The 27,388-nt window shown below is 39.8% G+C and overlaps 1 protein-coding gene across 8 annotated transcripts in view; it reads left to right on the plus strand.

Moving 5' to 3' along the window:
• MTDH (metadherin) overlaps nucleotides 1-27,388 on the plus strand; it is an 82,746-nt gene that overhangs the window by 24,082 nt on the left and 31,276 nt on the right. For 3 of the 8 annotated variants that reach the window (XM_003903000.5, XM_009213398.4, XM_009213397.4), the window contains exons 3-6: nucleotides 15,329-15,413; nucleotides 16,132-16,308; nucleotides 17,731-17,796; nucleotides 19,654-19,890. In XM_003903000.5, the coding sequence (XP_003903049.1) occupies nucleotides 15,329-15,413; nucleotides 16,132-16,308; nucleotides 17,731-17,796; nucleotides 19,654-19,890 (565 nt within the window). Of the gene's footprint in view, nucleotides 1-15,328; nucleotides 15,414-16,131; nucleotides 16,309-17,730; nucleotides 17,797-19,653; nucleotides 19,891-24,750; nucleotides 24,841-27,388 lie in introns of all 8 variants that reach the window. The other 5 variants (XM_009213395.4, XM_009213396.4, XM_031669681.1 and 2 more) reach the window with 3 other exon arrangements.

A 27,388-nucleotide genomic window follows, 5' to 3' on the forward strand; every position in this document is an offset into this window, starting at 1 on the left:
CAGGCGTGAGCCATAGCGCCCAGTGGGGGATAACATTTCAATATGAGATTTGGGTGGGGACACAGATCCAAACCATATTGTGCCTCAGTCAAAATAATGTGTCACAGTAAATTGAATACAAACACAGATATGTGAATCCAGCTGTCTTAAGGTAGACATTAAAGATATTTGCAAAATATAAAATCTGCCACTCTTCTCGCAAAAATGTTTTGTTTTGAAAAAGATATAGGTATCATTACATAACGTATAATTTATGATTATTTTGTTATAAATTAATATATCTAAACAATTTATTAAATTTGTGTGATAAATATAACCCACGTAAACAAAGGCTCTTGGCCAGGCACAGTGGCTCAGACCTGTAATCCCAGCACTTTAGGAGGCGAAGGTGGGAATTCAAGACTAGCCTGGCCAACACGGAGAAACCCTGTCTCTACTAAAAATACAAAAACTAGCCGGGCCTGGTGGTACGTGCCTGTAGTCCCAACTACTTGGGCGGCTGAGGCACGAGAATCACTTGAACCCAGGAGGCAGAGGTTGCAGTGAGCCAAGATCATGCCGCTGCCCTCCAGCCTGGGTGGTAGAGCAAGACCCCATCTCAAATAATGATAATAATAATAATGGCTCTTTGACATCCTTAATACATTTTAAGAATCTAAAAGAGTATCATGTGACCCAGAGGTTTGAGAATTGCTCTGGGAGAGATCAGTGTCTAGAAAGTAAAATACAAAATAATTTTGAGGCAACATGCGTTTAAACAAGTATAGGGTAGAACAGCTCTTAGCAAAACAGAATTATCTGCATGCCCAGAGAGTTTATATACATGTGTATTTTCCTTCCATAATGCATCTTAGAAACTATAGTTTAAAACCATAGGTTGGCAAACCATGGCCAAATCTAGTGCTCTTCCTGTTTTTGTAAATAAAGTTTTATGGGAACACAGCCACACTTACTTATTTATCATTAGCAGTTTTTTACTATAGCAGTGGAGTTGGATAATTTCAACAGAGCGGCCTTATGATCTGCAAAGCCTAAAATATTTACTGTCTGGCTCTTTTTTTCCCCCTTCCTGAACCTATTAAACTCCCTTTGGAGTCTTTAAATGTTTTATATGAGTGCTTTGATATGTTCTCTGAGCCTTGGACTATTAACCTTTTGGGTTCTCTTGTGCCACAGAATTTATAGCTTCATCATTTCTTGGGTTCCCACCCAAGGAATTAGTTTTCAAGGTTCCCTTTAAGGTAAACAAAACTGTTTTTCTGTAAAAGAGAATACCATACCAGGAAAACCATATTTATCCCTCTAGACTTTTATGTCTAAACTGCAAATAGCGAAACAGAGACCAGAACCAGGATTTCTGCCCCAGTCAGTCATTTTCCCACTATACCATGGCTTTACCTCACACAGGAAGTGGCAAGAGGGGATTGAAAAACAGTGAAATGGCAAATTTGGTTTTAAACATGCTTAGATTGAGGCGAGAGTGGGATCCTCATACTGGAATTAATTTGTTTGTCGGGAATGTAAGAACTGTATCTGGGGAAAAGTTCAAAGCTAGATAAAAGGAGTTCTTAAGAGAGGTTTCTTGTAAATGTCTTAAGATTGTGAGTTTAGCCATGCTGCTTGTGCCGTGTACCATGTCTTATGAGCCCACACCAGACATATTTAAATAATTTAATGACTTGGATGGTGGATCATGTATACAAAGATAATAGCTCAGAGGTTTTAATTGAGTGGAGGAACCGAGTAAGAGTTAGGTAGACAGGGCTATATGTAATTCAGTCTAATTTTAGGCTCTTTCATTGGTTACTCATAAATTAACTGAATATCTTCTGTGTGCAAGGTACTACTATAGGCGTTAGAAATACAACAGTTGATAAAACAAGAGCCACTACTCTCGTGAAACTTAGTCGGGAAAACAACTAAAAATATAAGCATATTCTCTACTATCTGGTAGTAAGTGCTATGAAAGAAAACAATTAGGTCAGGCATGGTGGCTCACTCACATCTATAATCCCAGCACTTCAGGAGGCCAAGGAGGGAGGATCTCTTGAGGCCAGGAGTTCAAGACAGAGCCTGGGCAACATAGTGAGACCCCACCTGTACAAAATTTTTTTTAAATTTAGGCCGGGCACGTTGGTTCACACCTGTAATCCCAGTACTTTACGAGGCCAAGGTGGGTGGATCACCTGACATCAGGAGTTCGAGACCAGCCTGGCCAACATGCTGAAACTCCGTCTCTACCAAAAATACAGAAAATTAGTGGGGCGTGGTGACTGGCACCTGTAATCCCAGCTACTTGGGAGGCTGAGGCAGGAGAATCATTTCAACCCAGGAGGCGGAGGTTGCAGTGAGCTGAGATCGCGCCATTGCACTCCAGCCTGGGCAACAAGAGCAAAACTCTGTCTCAGGGTAGGGGGAGAAATTGGCCAGGTGCAGTGGCTCACACCTGTAATGCCAGCACCCTGGAAGGCCATGGCAGGCAGATAGCTTGAACTCAGGAGTTCAAGACCAGCTTGGGCAACATGGCAAAACCCCAGATCTACAAAAAAATGTAAAAATTAGCCAGGCATGGTGGTGCATACCTGTATTCCCAGCTACTTGGGAGGCTGAGGTGGGAGCATTGCTTGAGCCGAAGAGATGGAGGTTGCAGTGAACCAAGATCACACCATGGCACTCCAGCCTGGTCGACAGAGTGAAACCCTATCTCAAAAATCAGTTAATTAAAAAAAATTTTTAATTAGCGAGGCATGGTGGCATGCCCCTGTAGTCCTAGCTACCCAGGAGGCTGAGGTGGGAGGATCACTTGAGCCCCAGAGTTTGGGACTGTAGCAAGCTGTAATCAAGTCACTGCACTCCAGCCTGAAAAACAGAGACCCTGTCTCTGAAAAGAACAAAAATGAGAAAAAAAAAAACAGGGTAAGGAGATAGAGATAAAGTGCAAGTTGTGGGCACTTCCCTGCACCTGCAGTTCTCCTACTACTTCCATTTAGGAAAATAGCAGTAGTACCAAGTGGAATAACCTTGAATCTCCTTTAAGTTAAACCCCACCAAAAGGGGGGAATCAATTACAGACTTTTCTACTTTTAAGGAGATTTGTGACAGTTTTCACACTCTCATCCTGATATTGTATGACAAGGTTATTAAGATGGAGAACTACTGGTATAGGCAAAATAGCGAAATATAACTAGTATGCTTCTTGGATAATCCATGTTTTCCCATTTAAACATACCCAATTTGTATATATATTTGAGACAAGTGAGAAAAATAATAACAAAATGTGAAGCAATATAAAATAGGAACTTGCCATATTTGGCCAGAAAGTGGATGAAATTGACTCTAAAGCAATTTTAGTTTCATCAAGTACATTTTTAAAAACATTGTTACAATTACAAAAATGAAAGAATATTGACACAATGGAAGCAGAAAAAACAAAAATCTCAAAAAATAGAACACTTTTTTCCTTGAATTAATTAAAAACCTTATACACCAGTCAGTAGTCTGCAGACCAAAACATCACAGTAAAAAATACTCAGCATTCTTTTTTTTTTTTTTTTTTTTTAAAGACAGAGTCTTGCTGTGTCACCCAGGCTGAAGTGCAGTGGCATGACCAAGGTTCACTGCAACCTTGCCCACCCGGGCTCAAGTGATTCTCCAACCTCAGCTTCCCAAGTAGCTGGGACTACAGGCATGCACCACCACACCCGACTAATTTTTTATTTTTTGTAGAGATGGGGTCTCACCGTGTTGCCCAGGCTGGTCTGGAGCTCGGCCCTCCCAAATTGTTGAGATTACAGATGTGAGCTGTTGTGCCCAGCCAGCATTCCCTTTTATTCATGCTTTTGTTCCTTTATCACTTCTGGTGTTACCACCAAAATCTTTAGATGTTTATAGGGCTATAAATATTAAAGATGTCAGTTCGCCAAATTTTTAGGGACCAGTACTTCCAAAATAGAGAATTAATAAATTGAATAAGAATTACACTCAGGGCTGGGCACAGTGGCTCATGCCTGTAATCCCAGCACTTTGGGGGGCTGAGGCAGGTGGATCACCTGAGGTCAGGAGTTTGAGACCAGCCTGACCAACATGGCAAAACCCAATCTCTACTGAAAATACAAATATTAGGTGAGTGTGATGGCGTGCACCTGTAGTCTCAGGTGCCCAGGAGGCTGAGGCACAAGAATCGCTTGAACCCAGGAGGTGGAGGTTGCAGTGAGCCTAGATCGTGCCACTGCACTCCAGCCTGGGTGACACAGCAAGACACTGTCTCAAAAAAAAAAAAAAAAAAATTACATTCAGGGCCAGGCAAAGGTGGCTCATGTCTGTAATACCAGCACTTGGGAGGCTGAGGTGGGCAAATTGCTTGAGCTCAGGATTTCGAAACCAGCCTGGACAACATGGCAAAGCCCTGTCTCTTCAAAAAGTACAAAAATTAGCCTGTTGTATTAGCATATGCCTCTAGTCCCAGCTCCTTGGCAGGTTGAGGTGGGAGGATGCTTAAGCCCAGGAGGTAGAGGTTGCAACGAGCTGAGATCATGCCACTGCACTCCAGCCTGGGTAACAGAGCCAGACCCTGTCTACAAAAAAAACAGAATTACATTTAGAACCTGGCTACATATCTTGTATAAATGGCTAATTGCAATTGCAAACAGATTATCTTTTTTTTTTTGAGAGACAGAGTCTCACTCTGTTGCCCAGGCTAAGTGCAGTGGTGCAGTCATGGCTTACAGCATCCTCAGTCTTATGGGCTCAGGTATCCTCCTACCTCAGCCACCCAAATAGCTGGGACTACAGGCATGCATCACCATGCCTGGTTAATTTTTGTATTTTTTGTAAAGACAGGGTCTCACTGTATTGCCCAGGCTGTTCTTAAACTCCTGGATGCATGTGTTCCTCCCACCTGTCTCCCAAAGTGCTGGGATTACTGTCTTGAGCCACTGCACCTAGCCACAGAAAGTGTTTTTTTTTAAATTTATTTATTTTTACCGTTATGGTTTGTCTCTGGCATGCAAAAAGTATCTTAGCGATAAGGATGGTGTCACTTAAAATTTGTACAGTATCTGCCTTGTGATAGTTTTGATACTACGCAAATAATAAATTATACTCTTAAATTGGTCTTTTTGGCATGAATTGTATGCTATGCCATTCTTTGTACTTTGCAATTCTCCATCAAAATCTGCTAAGGGGGCAGTTAGCTGTTTGAATAGATCTACTCTTACTGTCAGCATGTACTTTTTGCCACTCTAATAAGTGATATCACTTATTGTTTGGGTATTGGCTAATATTAGAAATACTCAGCTGGGTGTGGTGGCTCACATCCCAGCACTTTAGGGGAGGCCAAAGCGGGTGGATTGCTTGAGCCTAGGAGTTTGAGACCAGCCTGGGCAACATGGTAAAACCTTGTCTCTACAAAAAATACAAAAATTGGCCAGGTGCAGTGACTCACGCCTGTAGTCCCAGCGCTTTGGGAGGCCAAGGTGGACAGATCACAAGGTCAGGAGATCGAGACCATCCTGGCTAACATGGTGAAATCCTGTCTCTACTAAAAAATACAAAAAATTAGCTGGGCTTGGTGGCACATGCCTATAGTCCCAGCTACTCAGGAGGCTGAGACAGGAGTATCGCTTGAACCTGTGAGGTGGAGGTTGCAGTGAGCTGAGATTGCGCCATTACACTCCAACCTGGGCAACAGACTGAGACTCCGTCTCAAAAAAAAAAAAAAAAGAAAAGAAAATATAAAAATTAGCCAGGTGTGATGGGACATACCTGTAGTCCCAGCTACATGGGAAGCTGATGTAGGAGGATCACTTGAGCCCAGGAGGTCGAGGCTGCAGTGAGCCTTGATCACACCGCTGCACTCCAGCCCGGGCGACAACGAAAGCCTGTCTCAAAAAAAAAAAAAAAAGAAAGTGGACACTGTTATTTCTAGTAAGAACTCTATCAGCCACATCACCGTTAAGTTATGATGATTTCATCGGATGTTGTATAAGTTGGTCCAAATAGCGAAATCATCAAGAAGGGGTTTTGAAATAAAAGTATATTTCTACTTTTGGTACTTAAAATAAAAACTTTGCCTAATTATACCATGCCTTGAAATTTAAGCTAATGATATTCTGAAACTATTTTAATTTAGCAAGATATCTAAGCATTCAGAATGTAAAAACTGGCATTTCTAGTTTTTTAAAAGATGTTTATGCATTCTTCTATATGACAAAATTTTACTGAATTTAATTATAAATGACTGGATGCATTTCTTGGGGGTTTCTTATTTAAACAGAGAAAGAAGTACTATGGGGAAACACTTGTTCCTTCTGATGTGGTAATTAGCAAAAAACAATATTACAACCAACCAAAATGCATTCATTCCTTAGCATATACTGTTTGATGCCACATAAAAACGTTGCTAATGATACTAAATAAATTAGTACCAGAGCAAATTACTCAGCCTGGTAGGGATAATGTACAGATGTTTCTAACATTAAAGCTTGGGGGAACTTGCTAGATTCTATTTCAGTAATGAAACACATGAAGGACCACTTTTGTGAGCAACTGAAGAGAGATCCGCAAAGATATATTCTCAACAGTAAATCACTTATTTAACTTTTTTAAATGTTTGTGGAAAAACTAAACAGAAACCACAGATGGAGGGATGGCTTTGACTGGAATTAAACAGAGGGATGGCTTTGACTCGAATTAAACAAAAAAATAAATGGGGAGTTAGGAAGAGATAACACCATGTGTGAAATTTATTTACTACGTTATTTCTCGGAAACTATGACGACAAAAGAGATTAATGCCAGATTGCAAATTGGAGGACCTTCAAATTACAGTAAGGGTGAAGGTGATAATCATCTTTAATGATGCAAAGATTTTACAAAGAGGATTCATTGACTCTATTGTAGCAAAATACTTTGATAAAGCTGAGCAACTTTTAAAAATGAGTCATACATTTTTCTCCTTTCTTCCTCTTTCTTTCTTTCTCTTTTCTTTCCTTTCTTTGACATAGGTTTTCACTCTGTTGCCCAGGCTAGAGTGCAGTGGCGCAGTCATGTCTCACTGCAGCCTGGAACTTCTGAGCTCAAGAGATCCTTTCCCCTTAGCCTCCTGAGTAGCTCCCCCACACCATTTTTTTTTCTTTTTCTTTCTTTCTTTCTTTCTTTCTTTTTTTTTTTTTTTTTTTTTTTTTGGAGAGACAGAATTGCTTAGTCACCCAGGCTGGTCTCAAACTCCTGGCCTCAAACAATCCTCCCACCTTGGCCTCCCAATATTTTGGGATTACAGGCATGAGCAACCTTGACTGGCCTATTTTTCTTTTATGAAAAATGAAGTGCCGGGCGCGGTGGCTCAAGCCTGTAATCCCAGCACTTTGGGAGGCCGAGACGGGCGGATCACGAGGTCAGGAGATTGAGACCATCCTGGCTGACACGGTGAAACCCCGTCTCTACTAAAAAATACGAAAACTTAGCCGGGCGAGGTGGCGGGCGCCTGTAGTCCCAGCTACTCGGGAGGCTGAGGCAGGAGAATGGCGTAAACCCGGGAGGTGGAGCTTGCAGTGAGCTGAGATCCGGCCACTGCACTCCAGCCTGGGCGACAGAGCGAGACTCCGTCTCAAAAAAAAAAAAAAAAAAAAGAAAAGTGAAGTGTTCCAAGTCTGTTGAATCTTCTTTATAAAGACAAATGGTTGTCTGCTTACCAGATACTTTTACAAAGAATTTATACTGCCCCTTCACAGTTAAGGAAAGCTTGCTTAACAAGATGTCAGAAAATAGCCAATTTTTGGAAGAAGCTCATGCAGTGAAGAGTATATGCTGACAAATTTACATCATTGCGTGATTTTGTTATTAAAGAGCATTTGTATGTTAGATGTGAAAATCCTCATATCTGCCCAGCTTGGAAGCAATTTTCTAACAGAAAAATAGCCAACAGCCCAGATTCTAGAGCACGAGTACATGAGATCCAATTCCAGTTCTGACACTTGACTAAAGATGTGATTTGGGGGTTGGTTAGTAATCACTTGTGCCTCCGTTTTCTCATCTACAAAATGGAGAGAATAACATTTACCTAGGGTTACTTTGAGAATTTAAATGGGCCGGGCGCGGTGGCTCAAGCCTGTAATCCCAGCACTTTGGGAGGCCGAGACGGGCGGATCACGAGGTCAGGAGATCGAGACCATCCTGGCTAACACGGTGAAACCCCGTCTCTACTAAAAAATACAAAAAAACTAGCCGGGCGAGGTGGCGAGCGCCTGTAGTCCCAGCTACTTGGGAGGCTGAGGCGGGAGAATGGCGTGAACCCAGGAGGCGGAGCTTGCAGTGAGCTGAGATCCGGCCACTGCACTCCAGCCTGGGCGACAGAGCGAGACTCCGTCTCAAAAAAAAAAAAAAAAAAAAAAAAGAGAATTTAAATGGAACTATGTAAGTGATAACTATAAACCAGATGTAAAATTTTGTCTTTTTAGTGAATTCACTTGTTAAAAATAAAAAAAAAAAAATTATCTCACCCTTGGTAATAACAAGAACAAATGATAATAATAATAATAATAAAGTAGAAAAGTACCAAAAAATGTAGAACTTTCTGATTCAAGTAGAAACAATGTATTGATGTTAAAGATTAAAATTTACTGGCTGAATTTTCACAAAAACCTTTGCATACTTGGAGAATTAGATGGAAAAATTAGTGTCATATTTCAGTAAGCATGGCCAATCGTGTCTTCCATTTTGATCTTCTTACTTTTTCAGATATAACAATGTTTAATGCCAAATATGAAAATGAATGGATTTAGATGATATTCAGAAGAATAAAGCATGTTCATTCATATTGCTATAACTAAAAATAGTTATGTTTTACAACTATATACACTATCAGTGTAGTAGAATGTGTATAAAATTTATAAATAAACATTTTGGGGTATATGCTCAATTTTTTCCCATAGAAGTATAAGAATAACAAGCTTATTTAACCCACTGTTACAAGAGTGATAGCAGACCCCTTTATCTGGCATATTTAGGTATTTAAGCGAGTTACCATATATTCCATATATTGATTAGCAATTGGGTATTGGCACTGCTTATTTGAATATTTTGAGTAACTCCTGATAAGATCTTAGAATTTTTGGAACTTACTTATCATAATTTCCTAAGGAATTGTCAATCTATCTTATTTAGTATATATCTTTAGCAGTTTTAGAAAGTTGTAATGGTGGATCTAATGATTATTTATCAAAGCTTTTTCATCATCTAGATTTGTTTGTTTGAGACAAGGTCTTGCTCTGTCGCCCAGGCTGGAGTGCAGTGATGCAACCCTGGCTCACTGCAACCTCGACCTCCTGGGCTCAAGTGATCCTCCCACCTCAGTCTTCCAAGTAGCTAGGACTGCAGGTGTGTATCACCATGCCCAGCTAATTTTTTATTTTTTGTAGAGACAGAGTTTTGCCGTGTTGCCCAGGCTGGTCTCAAACTCCTGGCCTCAAGCAGTCAGCCCACCTCAGCCCCTCCAAAGTGCTGGAATTACAAGCACATACCATCACACCCAGCTCATCATCTAGATTTAAAAGAATGAAGCCATTTACTGTTCCAGGTGCAAATATTGTTTGTAGTCCCAATGGATATGTATTCATTGTCATTTAACTCATTCCTCCTTTAGGAGTGTTATGGTGTGTGTATGTATACATGCACATACATGTGCATACATGCGTATACATGTACTTAACATATAACATAGACCAAGATTTTTATCCAGTGGGGCTGTGTTATAGCCCACTTTGTTGTTAACATCTGTATTACACGTATGAGATGGAAAGAAGAATAATATGAAATTTTAATGAAAGCTAATAGGAAAATTTACATACAGATTTTTTGAGATGACTCCTGATACATTGAGTGATGTCTGTTTTGAATAATTTTGTAGGTTTTGGGTTAAAGGTCGTTTGTTTCACGCAGCATCTGAGCCCCTACTAATTTCAGATGCTAGGCAGGCTTCCTCAGAAGCGTATTTCAATCAGTGCCGAGCATGCAGCATTCAAATAAAGGGAAGTAGGGATTCTGTTGAGAATATAATATATCTCTTATTCTCTTGCTTTTAAGAAGCTTGTATTATTATTGGAAAACTGGGAACACTTGAACACATGGAAGGGTATAGCCATATTGGAAATGTCCCAAGGAAGTTTGTGACAAATGGCCAAATCTTTGTCAGTTTTAAATGTTTTGAGATGCAAGATTATGTGTACTTAGGGGAAAGGAAAAGGGGGACAGTGGTAGAGATAAAGCAAATGGAGTGGAACTTGAGCTGGGTAAAAAAAAAAAAATGAGAACAGGCCATTTCAGGCATTGAACATCAGTAGGGGAGCAGATGATTCAGGTGCAAAGAAAATTATCCCAGCACTCTGTCTGTAGCGCTTTGTTCTGAGAAAAAATCCACAGTCAATCCAGCTTGGTCAAAAACAGGAGTGTTCAAAAAGATACCAGTCTTGGAATCAAATGCTCATGTGTATGAATAAAGGAATACAAGGTTGAGATCAATTTGTGGAAGACGTCGTATGTCATATAAGAAAGTTAGATGTTATAAAAGGTAGGAAATATCTGTAGTGTGCGTTTTTTTTTAAGAATGAAAACTAATTGGATTGATAAGATGCATTGGGAAGGAAACTCTTGAAGATAAGAATTTTTTCTTTTTTTTTTTTTTTTTTTTTTTTTGAGATGGAGTCTCTCACTCTGTCACCCAGGTTGGAGTGCAGTGGTGCAATCTTGGCTCACTGCAACCTCCGCCTCCCGGGTTCAAGTGATTGTTCTGCCTCAGCCTCCTGAGTAGCTGTGATTACAGGCATGCGACACCACGCCCAGATAATTTTTGTAAAATAACAAAAGGAACTAAGATGTTTGCTTCATTAGTATGGCCAGGGCAAATAGCAGTATATATCACATATTTATTTTAAAGCTTTTCATAGGATATTATTTTATTTAATCTTATCAGGACGGGTGTTATTGTTAATTACTTTTTTTTTTTTTTTTGAGATGGAGTCTTGCCTTGTCGCCCAGTCTGGAGTGCAGTGGCGCCATCTTGGCTCACTGCAACCTCCGCCTCCCGGGTTCAAGCGATTCTCCTGCCTCAGCCTCCCGATTAGCTGGGATTACAGGCACCTGCCACCCACCATGCCCAGCTAATTTTTGTATTTTTAGTAGAGACGAGGTTTCACCATGTTGGCCAGGCTGGTCTTGAATTCCTGACCTCCCGTGATCTGCCCACCTCGGCCTCCCAAAGTGCTGGGATTACAGACGTGAGCCACTGCACCCGGCCTATCGTTAATTACTTTTAGAGGCAATAGTAAAATCAAATAATATTTAAGCCTAATCTACGATAATCTTTTTTCTACAGATTTTTAGTTACAAATCCCCAGATATTTCTGTGTAAACATAATTTCTGTAATTTCTTCAAAGTCTCCCTTCTTTTAAAAAAATGTATTTATGTATACTACTTTGTAGTTAACAGAGTCTTTTCACTTTTTGTTTTAATTCTTAAAATAACTTTATGTGAGGTTAGTAGGAATTTTTGTCCATATTTACAGTTGGGGAAAAGGGTTTGGAATGATTTAGCCCAAAGCCACATAACTAATGTATGATTAAATTTGTATTTAGAGTTAAATGTAGGGAGACTAAATAAGAGGTTATTTGTGAGGGTAAACTGGATCAGAACTGGACTTCAGTCCTAGTTTCACTGCTTTACCGTGTAATGCTCTTAGACACTCTTTTTTTTTTTTTTTTTTTTTTTTTTTTTGAGATGGAGTCTCTGTCACCCAGGCTAGAGTGCAGTGGCGCAGTCTCAGCTCACTGCAATCTCCACCTCCTGGGTTCAAGTGATTCTCATGCCTCAGCCTCCCTAGTAGCTGGGACTACAGGCGCCTGCCACCACATCTGGCTAATTTTTGTATTTTTAGTAGAGACAGGATTTCACCATGTTAGCCAGGATGGTCTCGATGTCCTGACCTCATTATCTGCCCGCCTCAGCCTCCCGAAGTGCTGGGGTTACAGGTGTGAGCCACCGCGCCCAGCCTCTTAGACACTCTTCTTTGTTTTTTGTTTGTTTGTTTTTTGGGGTTTTTTTGAGACAGGATCTCACCTTATTACCCAAGCTAGAATACAGTGACATGATCACAGCTCACTGCAGCCTCAACCTCCCAGGCTTGAGTGATCCTCCCACCTCAGCCTCCCAAGTAGCTGGAACCACAGGTGCATGCCACCACCCCCACTGATTTTTTTAAGAGAGAGAATCTCCCTGTGTGTTGCCCTGGCTGGTCTTATACTCCTGAGCTCAAGTGATCCTCCCACCTCAACCTTCCAAATTGCTGGGATTACAGGTGTGAGCCACCACACTTAGCAATATTAAACACTTTTTATGGCGTCAGTTTCTATCTGTAAAATGGGAATACCTACTTCAGTTCCTGTGGACCTGCACCGTCCAATATGGTAGCCACTTGCCACATGTGGATATTGAGCATTTAAAATGTGACTAGTCTGGCTGGGCGCAGTGGCTCACACCTGTAATCCCAGCCCTTTGGGAGGCCGAGGCAGGTGGATCACCTGAGGTCGGGAGTTTGAGACCACTCTGACCAACATGGAAAAACCCTGTCTCTACTAAAAATACAAAATTAGCCGGGCAGGGTAGCGCATGCCCTGTAATCCCAACTTTTCAGGAGGCTGAGGCAGGAGAATTGCTTGAACCCAGGAGGCAGAGGTTGCAGTGAACTGAGATCGTGCCATTGCACTCCAGCCTGGGCAACAAGAGTGAAACTCTGTCTCAAAAAATAATAATAATAAAAAGCAACTAGTCCAAATTGAGATAGCTGTTAAGTGTAAAATACATACCAGATTTTGAAGACTTACTTTGTTTTCTTTTACATACTGTCTTATTGTGTTTCTTTTTTAATATGAGTTCCATGTTGAAATGACAGTATTATAGATGCGTTGTGTTAAATATTAAAATTGTCACCTATTTTAACTTAAAAATGTGTCTACTAGAAATTTTTAAAAATATATATGTGGTTTGCATTATGCTTCTGTTGGCCAGCACTGCTCTAGACCAAGGATAGCAAACTCTGACACCCCAAATCCAGCCAGATGCCTGTTTTTGTAAATAGAATTTTATTGGAACATAGTCACACCCATTTGTTTATAAATTGTATGTGGCTACTTTCATGCTATATGAGCAGAGTTGTGTGGTTGCTCCAAAACTCTTATTACGGCCTGCAAAGCCTAACATATTTACTGTTTGGTCCTTTGCAGAAAAAGTTTGCTGCCTCTGCTCAACTATAATTGACAGACGTTCAATATGTTATCTTTACTTAAGAGTGGCTATGATAAAGACAAAGACGGAAGGTAGAATCATGGTTGCCAGTGAGGAAAGAGAAGCTGGGAGTAAACACTAATCATTACAGAGTTTCTTTTTTGGGATTAAATAATAATTTTGAGGCTGAGAGCAGTGGCTCACGCCTATAATCCCAACACTTTGGGAGGCCAAGGCAGATCACTGAAGGTCAGGAGTTCGAGACCAGCCTGGCCGACATGGTGAAAGCCTGTCTGTATTAAAAATACAAAAATTAGCTAGGTGTGATGGTGGGCACCTGTAATCCCAGCTATTCGGGAGGCTGAGGCAGGAGAATTGCTTGAACCTGGGAGGCAGAGGTTGCAGTGAGCTGAGATCACGGCACTGCAGTACAGCCTGGGTGACAGAGCGAGACTCCATCTCAAAAAAATAAATAATTTTGATAGTTGTGCAACTTCAGATATACTAAAAACCACTGAATTGTGCACCTTTAAAAGGGTGAATGTTACGGTATGTGGATGATATCTCCACATATCTTTTTTTCTTAAGTGGATGTGAGTCTAGTTTGGTACATGTAATAAAACAGTATATTAAATATACATACTGTAATAAAACAGTATATTAAACATACATGTTAATGATGAGAACATGCAATGAAACAAACAAACGCAAATCAATTATGAGGTCAGTAAAAAAAAAATTAGTTTTTTAATGTAATCTTTTGTCAAAGACAATTTTTAATCACTTTCAAGAGATCATGTCACTTGAGAATATATGCAGGTTTTTTATTGGTAGGAAAAGCAATTTTCTGTCATTGCTTACTCACTTGCTCAAATTCATTTACTGCCTCTTAAGATAGTGTGCAGTACTTTGGGAGGCCAAGGCGGGCAGAGCACAAGGTTAGGAGTTCGAGACCAGCCTGGCCAACATGGTGAAGCCCTGTCTCTACTAAAAATACAAAAATTAGCCAGGTGTGGTGGCGGGCACCTGTAATCCCAGCTACTCCAGAGACTGAGGCAGGAGAATTGCTTGAACCCGGGAGGCGGAGGTTACGGTGAGCTGAGATCGCGCCACTGCACTCCAACCTAGGTGACAGAGCAAGACGCCGTCTCGGAAAAAAAAAAAAAAAAAAAGAGCGTGCGGTAATACATAAACATAGCTGATGTCAATAAATAGCTAAATAAGTGAATACAAAGTATAAAAATACTATTGTATAAACATTAATTCTCTTTTGGAAGCACTTATCTAAATACAGAAATTATGGCTTATTTCGTTTTTAGCAAGCTTTTGAAAGGATAAAACAATATTAGCAGAAGGGAATTGGAAGATCATTCGAAAACAGCCATAGCTTGTCTGTGTATAGGTATTTTATCTATTATTAAACATCTATATACAAATCCTAGGTATTTGTATATAGCTTTGAAACTGACAAAATAGTACCTGCTATGTACAATTGACCCATTAATTTGTTATACGTAGGATATAGCAACAATCTGCTTTATGCAATCCAAAAACAATAATCATCACATAATTTTTCATCTGAACATGTTGCAATAGGTTTTAATTTTATTGCTTCGATATTTGACACCATATTACAGTACCTTATTTATGATGTAACTTATATTAGCATGATGTGGAAGGGCACAGACTTTGGAGCCAGACAGACCTAGTTCCTATTATGACTTAGTTTACTAACATTGTGATGTGGTACAATTTAGTTAATATTTAACATCTCTGAGTTTTCATTTCCTCATCTCTAAAATGGGGCTAATACCTTCTCCAGCAAGTTTCTTTTAAGGAATACATAAGGAAATGAGTACAGAATACTTAACACATAGTAACCACTCACTCAATGGTAACCTCATATGATTATTATTGCCACTTAATATGTTAAGTTTTTTTAAATCGAACATTAAATTTTTTTTAGTTGTCAGCATCATACATTTCATTATGTATTTTACTGACTCCTTATCAAAAACATAATGAAATATTAAGTAACATTCTATTTTACTTTCAGTCAAAGAAAAATAAGAAGAAATCAAAGTCAGATGCTAAAGCAGTGCAAAACAGTTCACGCCATGATGGAAAGGAAGTTGATGAAGGTACTTGAGCAAGGGAAAGGACTGTAGAAAATTTTTTAATCCTTTTTTTATCAAAGTGTATTATATAAAAACTGCATTTGTTTTACTTTATTTTGTATTTAGCTCTTTTTTTATTACTGTAGACCTTAATATATAGAGCTGTGACGCTGTTAGGAAACACTTTTGTTAAGGATCCAGTAGTGCTTTTTCTGAAGAGAACTGCCTTGAAATTTAAAGTCAAGCTCAGTATTTTGAGCAATTAAAAAGTCATTCATCTTGTCTTTGTCTCCTGGAATTATGGTTTGTTTGTTTGTTTTCTCCCCATGGTCCTTAAATATACCATTCCTGAAAGACTTTGTACAAAATTCGCTAGAAGTCATTTATTATCATCACCTAATAAACCCATGTATTAGTGATTATATATAATACTCTCCTATCACTTCTACCTAGCAAGATAAAAAAAGATAGACAAGATGGCTTATATATATCACTTTTTCTAAACCATAGATGACAGATTTGATAAAAATTACCAGAATAAATAATAGCAGTTGCCTAAAACAACATAATGAAATTAGAACACATTCTTAGGATGAGTTAATATAATCAACACTCTTGGTTTTAGCTTAACATCTAAATTTATCATGATATTTTATGTGCTCCACCCCATTTTCTCCCCCAAAACTACAACTTTTTTGTCTTCCCCTTACTGAATAACATTTTTTTTCTGGGGCTGTGTCAGGAGCCTGGGAAACTAAAATTAGTCACAGAGAGAAACGACAGCAACGTAAACGTGATAAGGTGCTGACTGATTCTGGTTCATTGGATTCAACTATCCCTGGGATAGAAAATACCATCACAGTTACCACCGAGCAACTTACAACCGCATCATTTCCTGTTGGTTCCAAGAAGAATAAAGGTATATTAGTGGAACATAAGACAGTGGTACATCAAATCAAACTCCTTTTATTCGGATGTACAAAATATCATTATGTCAAAATCTGACTATTTTGAATGCTAACATCATTGTGCTGATATACCCTTCTTCATGAGAGTATTGTGAACCGTGTATCGGTTTACCGAATACCAGCAGTGTTACTTGTTACATATTGCCTAATGAATGGCCTATTAAATTAAAATTTGCCTTTCTGCCTTGAGTCATATGAGAAAATGATGTTGCCACTTTTCTAGTGTGTATCACTTTGCCCCAGCTCTCTTGCATCTCCGTTCCTTAGAGTGGATAAGACATTTATTAAATGAAATGATTTATCACCATTTTGCATGTTGAGAGCTTTCATTCCAAGATGAATCATGCATGTTCTGGTTAGTACAGATTGTGTCTGGATTTCTTATCACCCCAGCTTTTTGAGAATATCATAGATGTTTGATAGAGCTAAACCACAACTTCAAAGATTGAGCTAATGTTCTTTCTCTCAAGTATTAATATTTCATATGTTCATACTATCCAATACTGGTGGCTTCTTGGTAGCCCGCTCTTTACATTACCATCATTTTTACCCTGGAGACACCAGCCTGCAAAGTGATACTGTTCAATTTGCTTGAAAGCATTGGAGTATCTTCCTTGTCTTTTTGTTAATGACCTTCCCACCTCCCCACACCTCAGTTGTTTCCAGACCATTTTCTTAGCCTTGTTACCTTTTATTTTTTGCTTGATAACTTGGTGGAATTTATTGCCATGGTACAGCAATGACTTCTACTTACCCATTTTCACTGTTACATATTAGCTATGCTGTAGTATTTTTGTTGATTCTTTTTCACTATCTTGTGCATGCCATCCTTGCTAGCACAATCCTGTGTCATGCTGGTTTTTTTAAACATTGTGATCATTATGCTTTTTAGTGTCAAAGAAATAGTATTTTTGTGTTATAATGTGTATTCTCACCTCTTGCCATATTTCCTAAGTCCTGGTCCCAAATACTGGCAAAATTCTTTCTAAGTTGATGTGTTTGCTTCCAGGATTGTTGAAAAGGCAGCTGGTGTTGTTGAGAGGTGGCAAAGTTGAATCCAATTACAGAGCCCAATACTCCAGTTCCTACTTAAAATAATCTTGATAACCGTTATAGAATAGCAAACTCTGTCTGTACATAAGCAGTTTTCCAGGTTCTTTATTGGCATTTTAGTTGACTAAGAATATGGTAACCAGAAAACTCAATTCCTTACCAACAGGGAACTTTTGACTTTTTTCCAGTGGAAGAATTTAGCACTTGAAGGAGCAATTTATAATAGATAATAAGTAAAAATTAATTTATGTGTTACTCCTAATTTAATGTGCATAGTGGCCTATTTAGTATTAAATAAATTTTATTTCTATTTTAACCAGGTGATTCTCATCTAAATGTTCAAGTTAGCAACTTTAAATCTGGAAAAGGAGATTCTACACTTCAGGGTGAGAGAAATTACATATAACTTAAATTGAAGGCCCGTCAAAATAGAAATTTATATACATATCTCTTTCCTCACATGAATGGCACAGAAGGAAAGAAAAAAGTCTTAAAATGATTTTTAATTAATAAAGTAACATAATCACAGTCCAGAGATTTTGGAAAATAAATAAAAAGAAAAATCACTCCCACTTCTAACAATCTTTGGTATGTTCTAGTCTTTTTTCCCCCATATATAAAAACATTCAGTAGTCGCTTATATGCAATTTTGAATCTTGTTTATATCACTACTAAGTCAGTAGAGAAGAAAGATTTTTGTTGGGCTTGGGTTTAATATAGCATGTATCGGATAAAATACTTGATGCTTGTATGTTTAAAAAAGAAAAAAAGCCTTAGTTCCTATAATATTTTAACTGCTTCCTTGACAGTTCAAATATTTCACAATGAATGGACTATAGCCTAAAGTTTTTCATTGTTTTATAAATAGAAAATGTTTTATTTACTCATTTATGATAAAGATTGAATTAAGTAGAGTATTACGCCTGACCTGAAAACAAAAGTGGTGTAGTAAAATAAATTTGGAAATGAAAAAAGCACCTTCTCATTTCAGGCTTTTTTTTTTTTTTTTTTGGAGATGGAGTTTTGCCCTTGTTTCCCGGGCTGGAGTGTAATGGCGTGGTCTTGACTCACTGCAGTCTCCACCTCCCGGGTGCAAGCGATTCTCTTGCCTCAACCTCCTGAGTAGCTGGGATTGCAGGCACCAGCCACCATACCTGGCTAATTTTTGTATTTTTTAGGAGAGATGGAGTTTCACCATGTTGGCCAGGCTGGTCTCGAACTCCTGACCTCAGGTAATCCACACACCTCGGCCTCCCAATGTGCTGGGATTACAGGCATCAGGCTTTTTTTTTTTTTGGAGACAGAATTTTGCTTGTTGCCCAGGCTGGAGTGCAGTGGCACTATCTCGGCTCACTGCAACCTCCGCCTCCTGGATTCAAACAATTCTGCCTCAGCCTCGTGAGTAGCTGGGATTACAGGCACTTGCCACCACGCCTGGCTAATTTTTGTGTTTTTAGTACAGGCAGGGTTTCACCACGTTGGCCAGGCTAGTCTCAAACTCCTGACCTCAGGTCATCCGCCTGCCCCCAGCCTCCCAAAGTGCTGGGATTACAGGCATGAGCCACCGTGCCCAGCCTCATTTCAGGCTTTTCAGTGCTTGTTCTTAGCACTGTCAGCTTCCTTCATGCTCATGGTTCTCAACCCTGGCTACACATTAGTTATCCAGGAAGCTTTAAAAAACAACGTGTACACACATATATGTAAAAAGAAACATGTACTTACCTGTACACACACTTATGTGTATTCGTGTATGTGTACATACCTACACTATACATACATAATGATATGTGGGCTCCACCACAAGGATTCTGATTTTAATTGGTCTGGGCTGAGGCTCCAGAGTCTATTGTTAATTAATTTTTCGGTTAATATTAATGTGCAGCCAGGTTTTAGAATCATTGCTTGATACACAATGTAATATAAATAAATAATTAAGGAAAGAACATGTAACTAAGGAGATGTCTTCATATTCTTAGTGGGTGAGTATTCAGAATATGTGTCATTTTCCTGTTTGCTCTGTTGTACTTCCTTCGAGCAAGTCATTCTGCTGTTGACAACTTTGTTAGTATATATGTTATGTTCAAGCCTCCTGTTTTTAAATTAAAAAGGCAATCCTTGGTGATCAAAGGATACTAGGGGAAGTGAGTGATAAATATAAGTCAAGCAATCATAGAAATGTGAAAATATCCCAGTTTTAAGAAGTCATGTACCTGTTTTTTAATCTTCATTCTCTTTTCTTTAAGTTTCTTCAGGATTGAATGAAAACCTCACTGTCAATGGAGGAGGCTGGAATGAAAAGTCTGTAAAACTCTCCTCACAGATCAGTGCAGGTGAGGAGAAGTGGAACTCCGTTTCACCTGCTTCTGCAGGAAAGAGGAAAACTGAGCCATCTGCCTGGAGTCAAGACACTGGAGATGCTAATGCAAATGGAAAAGACTGGGGAAGGAGTTGGAGCGACCGTTCAATATTTTCTGGCATTGGTAAGAAGTGTTAGAAAAATTTAAGTTTATTTAAAATTACTAATCTTGTACATTGTTAATTTTTCAGAAATAGGAAAAAATCCTATGAATAGAAAAATAAGTACTGCTCTGCAGAAATAATAGTAATAATTAACTCATCTCACATCCTTTCTGTAGAGGAAGGTGGGAACTAAATAAGTAAATAACATTTATCATTTACTCTTTGCATAGTGCTTTCACATACTTTATCACATTTGATTATCAACGTAGCTAACTGGTGTAATTATATATTCTTAGTGATGGGATACATGTAATGTGTGAGTAGACTTTTTGATTAATTTCAGCAATTCTGTTGAGTCTAAATAAAAATAGTAAATGGAAATAATAGTTGATAACAGCCACTTACAGAGTATTTTACAGTCTGCAAAGTGCCCATTGATAATTAAATTTTCCTCTGGATTTTAATATAAAGACCAATAGTTGAGAAGCTTATTTCTGTTGAGAGCCATTAAGTTAAAAGCAAGTTAATTTTCGTGTGTGTGTGTGTGTGTGTCTGTCTGTGTGTGTATTATAGAAAAGAAATCCACATTACACGTGGGAAACTGCAAAATGATAAGGAAAATCCCACAGTTATCACTGTGCCACCTAGTGACAACCACTGTTGTTTATATTCCTTCTCCCTCCCTTTCTCCTGTCCGCAACTGTGTATAATGTTTTTTGTTGTTGCTGTTTTTTGTTTGTTTGTTTTTTTAATGGAGTCTCGCTCCGTCTCCCAGGCTGGAGTGCAGTCGTGCGATCTCAGCTCACTGCAACCTCCACCTCCCGGGTTCAAGCGATTCTACTACCTCAGCCTCCCAGGTAGCTGGGATTACAGACATGCATCACCATACCTGACTAATTTTTCTATTTCTAGTAGGGACGGGGTTTTGCCGTGTTGGCCAGGCTGATCTTGAACTCCTGACCTCAGGTGATCTGCCAGCCTCAGCCTCCCAAAGTGCTGGGATTACAGGCGTGAGCCATTGCGCCCGGCCTGTAGTTTTGCTTTAGTATTTTTGTTTTTGATATAACTCAAATTGAATGTGCGTGTTTATGTCTCCCCTAGTCCCCACTTAACATTGTAACATGAACATTTTCCTTACTTTTTGTAAGTATATTTAATGGCCCTATAATGTTAGCATAATTTACTTAACTATTCCCATATTATTCAAGAAGTATTTTATTTTTATTTTTTGAGATGGAGTCTCACTTTGTTGCTGCCACACTAGAGTGCAATGGCGTGATCTTGGCTCACACCACCCTCTGCCTCCTGGGTTCAAGCAATTCTGCTGCCTCAGCCTCCCAAGTAACTGGGATTACAGGCGTACGCCACCACACCAAGATAATTTTTTTTGTATTTTTAGTAGAGATGGGGTTTCACCATGTTGCCCAGGCTGGTTTCAAACTCCTGACCTCAAGTGATCCGCCCACCTCGCCTCCTAAAGTGTTAGGATTATAGGCGTGAGCCACCACGCCCAGCCAATTTTCCTTTTTTTAACCCGTTGTAGATAATGTTTTACTGAATATATGTGTTTGGGATTTTTTTGTTGTTGTTTTTAAGATGGAGTCTCACTCTGTTACCTAGGCTGGAGTGCAGTGGCATGATTTCAGCTCACTACAACCTCTGCCTCCTGAGTTTCAGCATTTGCATTTCTCGTTCCTCAGCCACCCGAGTAGCTGGGATTACAGGCGCACACCACCACACCCGGCTAATTTTTGTATTTTTTTTAGTAGAGATGGGGTTTCACCATGTTGGCCAGACTGGTCTCGAACTCTTGACCTCAAGTGATCTTCCTGCCCCAGCCTCCCAAAGTGTTGGGATTATAGGTGTGAGCCACCACACCTGGCCATGTTTGGCAGTTATTTCTTAAGGACAGAGTCTTGTGAGTGATATTGGATTAAAGGGAATATGAATGTTTGTGATGCTCTACTACATAGTGCCTAAGTATTTTCTAAGAGAGTTGTTCTAATTTATACTCAAAGCATCAGTGTAAGTGCCCATTTATCATATACTTACCAAGGTTGGGGATTTTTTTTTTTTTCGCCTTTTCTAATTCGATAAGCAAAAAGTACATAAATTATTTTGGTTAACTTTTTAGAATCACTAATGAGATTGAAAATTTTTCCATAACTTTCTTGGTCATTTATTTTTTTGTTTGTTTTTTTGTTTGAAACGGAGTCTTACTCTGTCGCCCAGGCTGGAGTGCAGCACAATCTCAGCTCACTGCAACCTCCATCTCTCAGGTTCAAGTGGTTCTCCTGCCTCAGTGTCCTGAGTAGCCGGGATTACAGGGGCCTGTCACCACAACCGGCTAATTTTTGTACTTTTGGTAGAGACAGGGCTTCACCATGTTGGCCAGGCTGTTCTCGAACTCCTGACCTCATGATCCGCCCATCTTGGCCTCCCGAAGTGCTGGGATGACAGGCGTGAGCCACCATGCCCGGCCCTTTCTTGGTCATCTTTATTTCTTTTATGAATTGTCTGTTCGTGTCATTTTCCCATTTGTCTAATGAACTCTTTGTGTTTTTTTTGTTTTGTTTTGTTTTTAATTTTTTGAGACAGGGTCTCACTCTGTTGTCCAGGCTGGAGTGCAGTGGTGTGATTATTGCTCACTGCAGCCTCGACTTCCAGGGCTCAAATGATCTTGCCGCCTTAGCCTCCTTAGTAGCTGGGACCACAGGCATGTGCCACCACACCTGGCTAATTTTGGTATTTTTTGTAGAGACGCAGTTTTACCATATTGCCCTGGCCGGTCTCAAACTCTTGGGCTCAAGTGATCCACCTGCCTCGGCTTCTCAAAGTGCTGGGATTACAGATGTGGGCCACCACATCTGCCTACTGTTTTATTTTTTAAATCTAGTTATACTTTCTTGTGCATTAAACATACAATTTTTTCTCTCGTGCTTATTGCAGATATTTTTATCTCTTCCAATTTGAGGGAGCAATAGACACTAGAAACTTTTTAGTATGTAAGTAGAAAAATATTTCTTTTTTTTTTTTTTGGAGATGGAGTTTCGCTCTTGTTGCCTAGGCTGGAGTGCAATGGTGCAATCTTGACTCACCGCAACCTCTGCCTTCCAGGTTCAAGCAATTCTCCTGCCTCAGCCTCCTGAGTAGCTGGGATTACAGGCATGCTCCACCACGCCTGGCTACTTTTGTATTTTTAGTAGAGACGCGGTTTCTCCATGTTGGTCAGGCTAGTCTCAAACTCCTAGCCCCAGGTAATCAACCTGCCTCGGCCTCCCAAAGTGCTGGGATTACAGGCGTGAGCCGCCAACCCCAGCCCCTCTCTTTTAAAGCTAATACCCTTAAAAATCAAACTCTAGATCATTTATTTACATTGTTTATAAGCTTGCTCTCCCTTCCTCCCCATTATATTGAAAAATTGTGTAGAAGTATCAAAACTTGTTTGAAAGAGATATTCCCTTGCCTGGGTGTGGTGGCTCATGTCTATAATCCTGGCACTTTGCAGAGCTGAGGCGGGGAGATCACCTGAGCCCAGGAGTTCAAGACCAGCCTGGGGGGCATGGTGAAACTTTATCTCTACTAGAATACAAAAAATTCGCTGGGCATGGTGGCACGTGCCTGTAATCTCACCTACTCGGGAGGCTGAGACAGGACAATTGCTTAAACCTGGGAGGCGGAGGTTGCAGTGAGCCAGGGTTGTGCCACTGCACTCCAGCCTGGGCAACAGAGCAAGACTCCATCTCAAAAAGAAAAAAAAGAGACCTTCCCAAAATTCCCACTCTCATTTTCAGCAAAGAAGAAAGCATTAATTTCTATGCTGTGAAGCATCCTTTCATATTTGGTAAAAGAAATGGTTGAATTTTATGGAGTAATGTTAGGAACTGTGTGACCTTTTGGGATATTTACAATCTGCAATTTTTTTTTTCTTTTAGATAGAGGCTTGCTCTGTCACCCAGTCTGGAGTGCACGATCTTGGCACGATCTTGGCTCACTGCAACCTCCGCCTCAGTAACTGGGATTACAGGCACGTGCCACCATGGCCAGCTAATTTTTGTATTTTTAGTAGAGATGGGGTCTCACCATGTTGGCCAGGCTGGTCTTGAACTCCTGACCTCATAATGGGCCCACCTCGGCCCCAGAAAATGCTGGGATTACAGGCGTGAGCCACTCCGCCCAGCCTACAATTTACTTATAAAAACTATATAGCATTTCATAATTAGGACATAAATTAGATGATATTTGCTTAAGGTTGTTACAGATAATATTAAAAAGCAAATTAAGAGTTCCTGCCTAGATAGACTAGGACCTTTATTGAAATTGAAAGGGAACTATATTCAATTAGGTTTGTAATGGGTCACTGAAAAGAGACAGATGTGACTCATCTCATGGAGGTTTACGTTCTTCAAAATAAGAAAGAAATGTCTTGAAAATATTGAGGCTAGTTATTTAACCTGTATGAACCTCATACTTATGTAATTGTGAGGATTTGTTGTAATGAAAGTCAAGTACCAAGTTCAGTGCTATCCCAAAGTAGCTGCTTAATTATGATAGATAATAATGCAGCTTGGTACAGTGGAAAAGAGCATAGGCTTTGGGAATTGACTTCAGTTGCATTCGTGGCTCCTCTGTTTTCTAGCTATCAGCAAGTCACATAATTGCTCCAAAACTGCCTAGCAAAGTTGCTGTAAGGATTAGAAGTGGTTGGTGTAAGGGGCCCAGCTACATAATAAATATTCAGTAAATAGTAGCTATTGCTATATTAAGTGATTCTCATTTCTAAGGTTATCTTTAAATATTCTCATAGTTTTAAATCTTTACATATCTTTCAAATCTGGTTGCAAATTGAAGGTTCCAAGTGATGTTTTTTATTTTAACAGCTGCTTGGTCTAGTGTGGATAGGGGAATGAATACCTCTGAACAGAATTCTGCTTCTTTTGCATCTCTCACACTTAACTCTGCTGTTTCTGGTATGTGAAAACAGTCTTTTGTTCAGCTAACAAAAACATTTGTTTAATTTTAGTGCTTGTTATTTGAAGAGCTAATCAACATCAAGTACTGCTATCAATATAAACAGCAGGTATTATAAAGTGGCAGAGGCCTTTACAACAAGAAGAGAAGACATAAATTCTTATGTGCAAATGGCTTAATTCCTCTCTCTAGGGGAGTAAGGATTCTGTAGCTTGAGATCACTGACAGTGCATTGGCACACAGACAAATACACATGCAAGGCCTTCCCTTCAGGTTCATATTCTTCTCTTGCTAAGGTAGCCCTACCATACTTTTAGTTAAAATTTGACATTTTACTTCTGTTCACCGTTACTCATCATGAGTTTAAAACTAACCCTTTCAGGTTATAGATTCCCACATAATAACTCTTAAGTATCTGTTGATTTATAAAATACATGATTACTAATAAACTACTGTTAATTCTGCATTACTTAAATGGATATATGTTTTGTTAATCATATAGAAGCTATATGTATTTAACAAGTATTACATAAATATGGGAGGCCAGGTGTGGTGGCTCACATCTGTAATCCCAGCACATAGGGAGGCTGAGGTGGGAAGATAACTTGAGCCTAGGAGTTCAAGACCAGCCTGGGCAACTACATCACTACATAATTTTTTTAAAAAAATTAGCCAGGCATGGTGGTGTTTGCCTGTGGTCCCAGCTACTCAGGAGGCTGTGGTGGAGGATCGCATTAGTCCGGGAGGTTGAAGCTACAATGAGCAATGAGTCGTGAGTGCTCCATTGCACTTCAGACTGGGTGACAGACTCTGTCTTAAAACATATATATATATAAAAGTTATGGGAGACATTGTTTAGTTTGGAATTCGTGGACCCAGTTTACTAATTTTGTAGTTCCACAGTGTCTGGAATCACTAACCTAGAAAGGGGATCAGCAAACTTTTTGTATGAAGGGACAGATGGTAAACATTTTAGGCATTGTGGGCCATGCAGCCTCTGTTGCAGTTACTCAACCCTGCCGTTGTAACAGGAAAGCAACCTGAGACAGTAAGCAAATGACTGTCTGGTTCTAAAATATTATTCGTTTGAATTATTATTATTATTATTTTTTTCTTTTGAGACGGAGTCTCGCTCTGTCGCCAGGCTGGAGTGCAGTGGCGCAATCTCAGCTCACTGCAACCTCCGCCTCCCTGGTTCAAACGATTCTCCTGCCTCAGCCTCCCAAGTATCTGGTACTACAGGCACACACCACCATACCCGGCTATTTTTTTGTATTTTTAGTAGAGACAGGGTTTTAACGTGTTAGCCAGGATGGTCTCCATCTCTTGACCTCATGATCTGCCTACCTCAGCCTCCCAAAGTGCTGGGATTACAGACGTGAGCCACCACGCCTGGCCTGATTTTTTTTTTAATCATTTAAAAATGTAAGAACTATTCTTGGCTCATGGGCCATATTAAAAACCTGATGGTTGGATTTGGTCTGTGGGTCATAGTTTGCTAAACTCTGATCTCATAGACCACATTTCAGTTCCAGAGGTACAAGTTTATTGCTTCCTCATTTGATGACTCTGTACAACACACATGCTATTCCCTTCATATATGCAGAGAAAGCAATGTGGGCTGCTAAAGGAATAGCACCAGTGTTACAGTACTGCTTCTAAGCAGATAATATATTTATTACATGTGAATTTTATAGGGTTACTCTGTTGGTTAAAGTTTACATTAAAATATACATGTTAAACATATATAGAGAGAGAGAGTATATATCAAGCGGATAATATATTAGTGGAATGCTGCTGGTAAGATCATCTGTGGCCGGGCGCGGTGGCTCAAGCCTGTAATCCCAGCACTTTGGGAGGCCGAGACGGGCGGATCACAAGGTCAGGAGATCAAGACCATCCTGGCTAACACGGTGAAACCCCGTCTCTACTAAAAAATACAAAAATCTAGCCGGGCGAGGTGGCGGGCGCCTGTAGTCCCAGCTACTCGGGAGGCTGAGGCAGGAGAATGGCTAAACCTGGGAGGCGGAGCTTGCAGTGAGCTGAGATCCGGCCACTGCACTCCAGCCTGGGCGACAGAGGGAGACTCCGCCTCAAAAAAAAGAAAAAAAAAAAAAAAAAAAGATCATCTGTAACCAAGAAGAAATTTATAAATTAGTAAGGACTGTGGTAGGAGGACGTGATTGTGTGTAACACTTTTATACTAATCAAGTATCTTTTCTTCCTAACCATTTCTTTATATAGTGGCTCTGAATCCAAAATACATATCAGAGTCATCTAAGGACTCCAGTACACAAGTAAATTCGGATTCAAAAGGGGTGTGTGTGTGTGTGTACGCGCGTGCACGCGCGCACCTGATGGAGAACTACTGCTTTACATTTACATCCTAAAATGAATTTATATCTATAAAGCAAGGGATTTGACCTGGCATCAGTGGACTCATATGCCCCCAAAACTATATGCAAAATTTTGTGTTAAGCTCTGGACAGTAGACGACCACAGCTTTCATCAGGTTCCTAAAAGACTGTGTGAACCCACTCTCACACC

Source organism: Papio anubis, chromosome 8 (assembly GCF_008728515.1).
Source record: "Papio anubis isolate 15944 chromosome 8, Panubis1.0, whole genome shotgun sequence".
Classification (NCBI taxonomy): domain Eukaryota; kingdom Metazoa; phylum Chordata; class Mammalia; order Primates; family Cercopithecidae; genus Papio; species Papio anubis.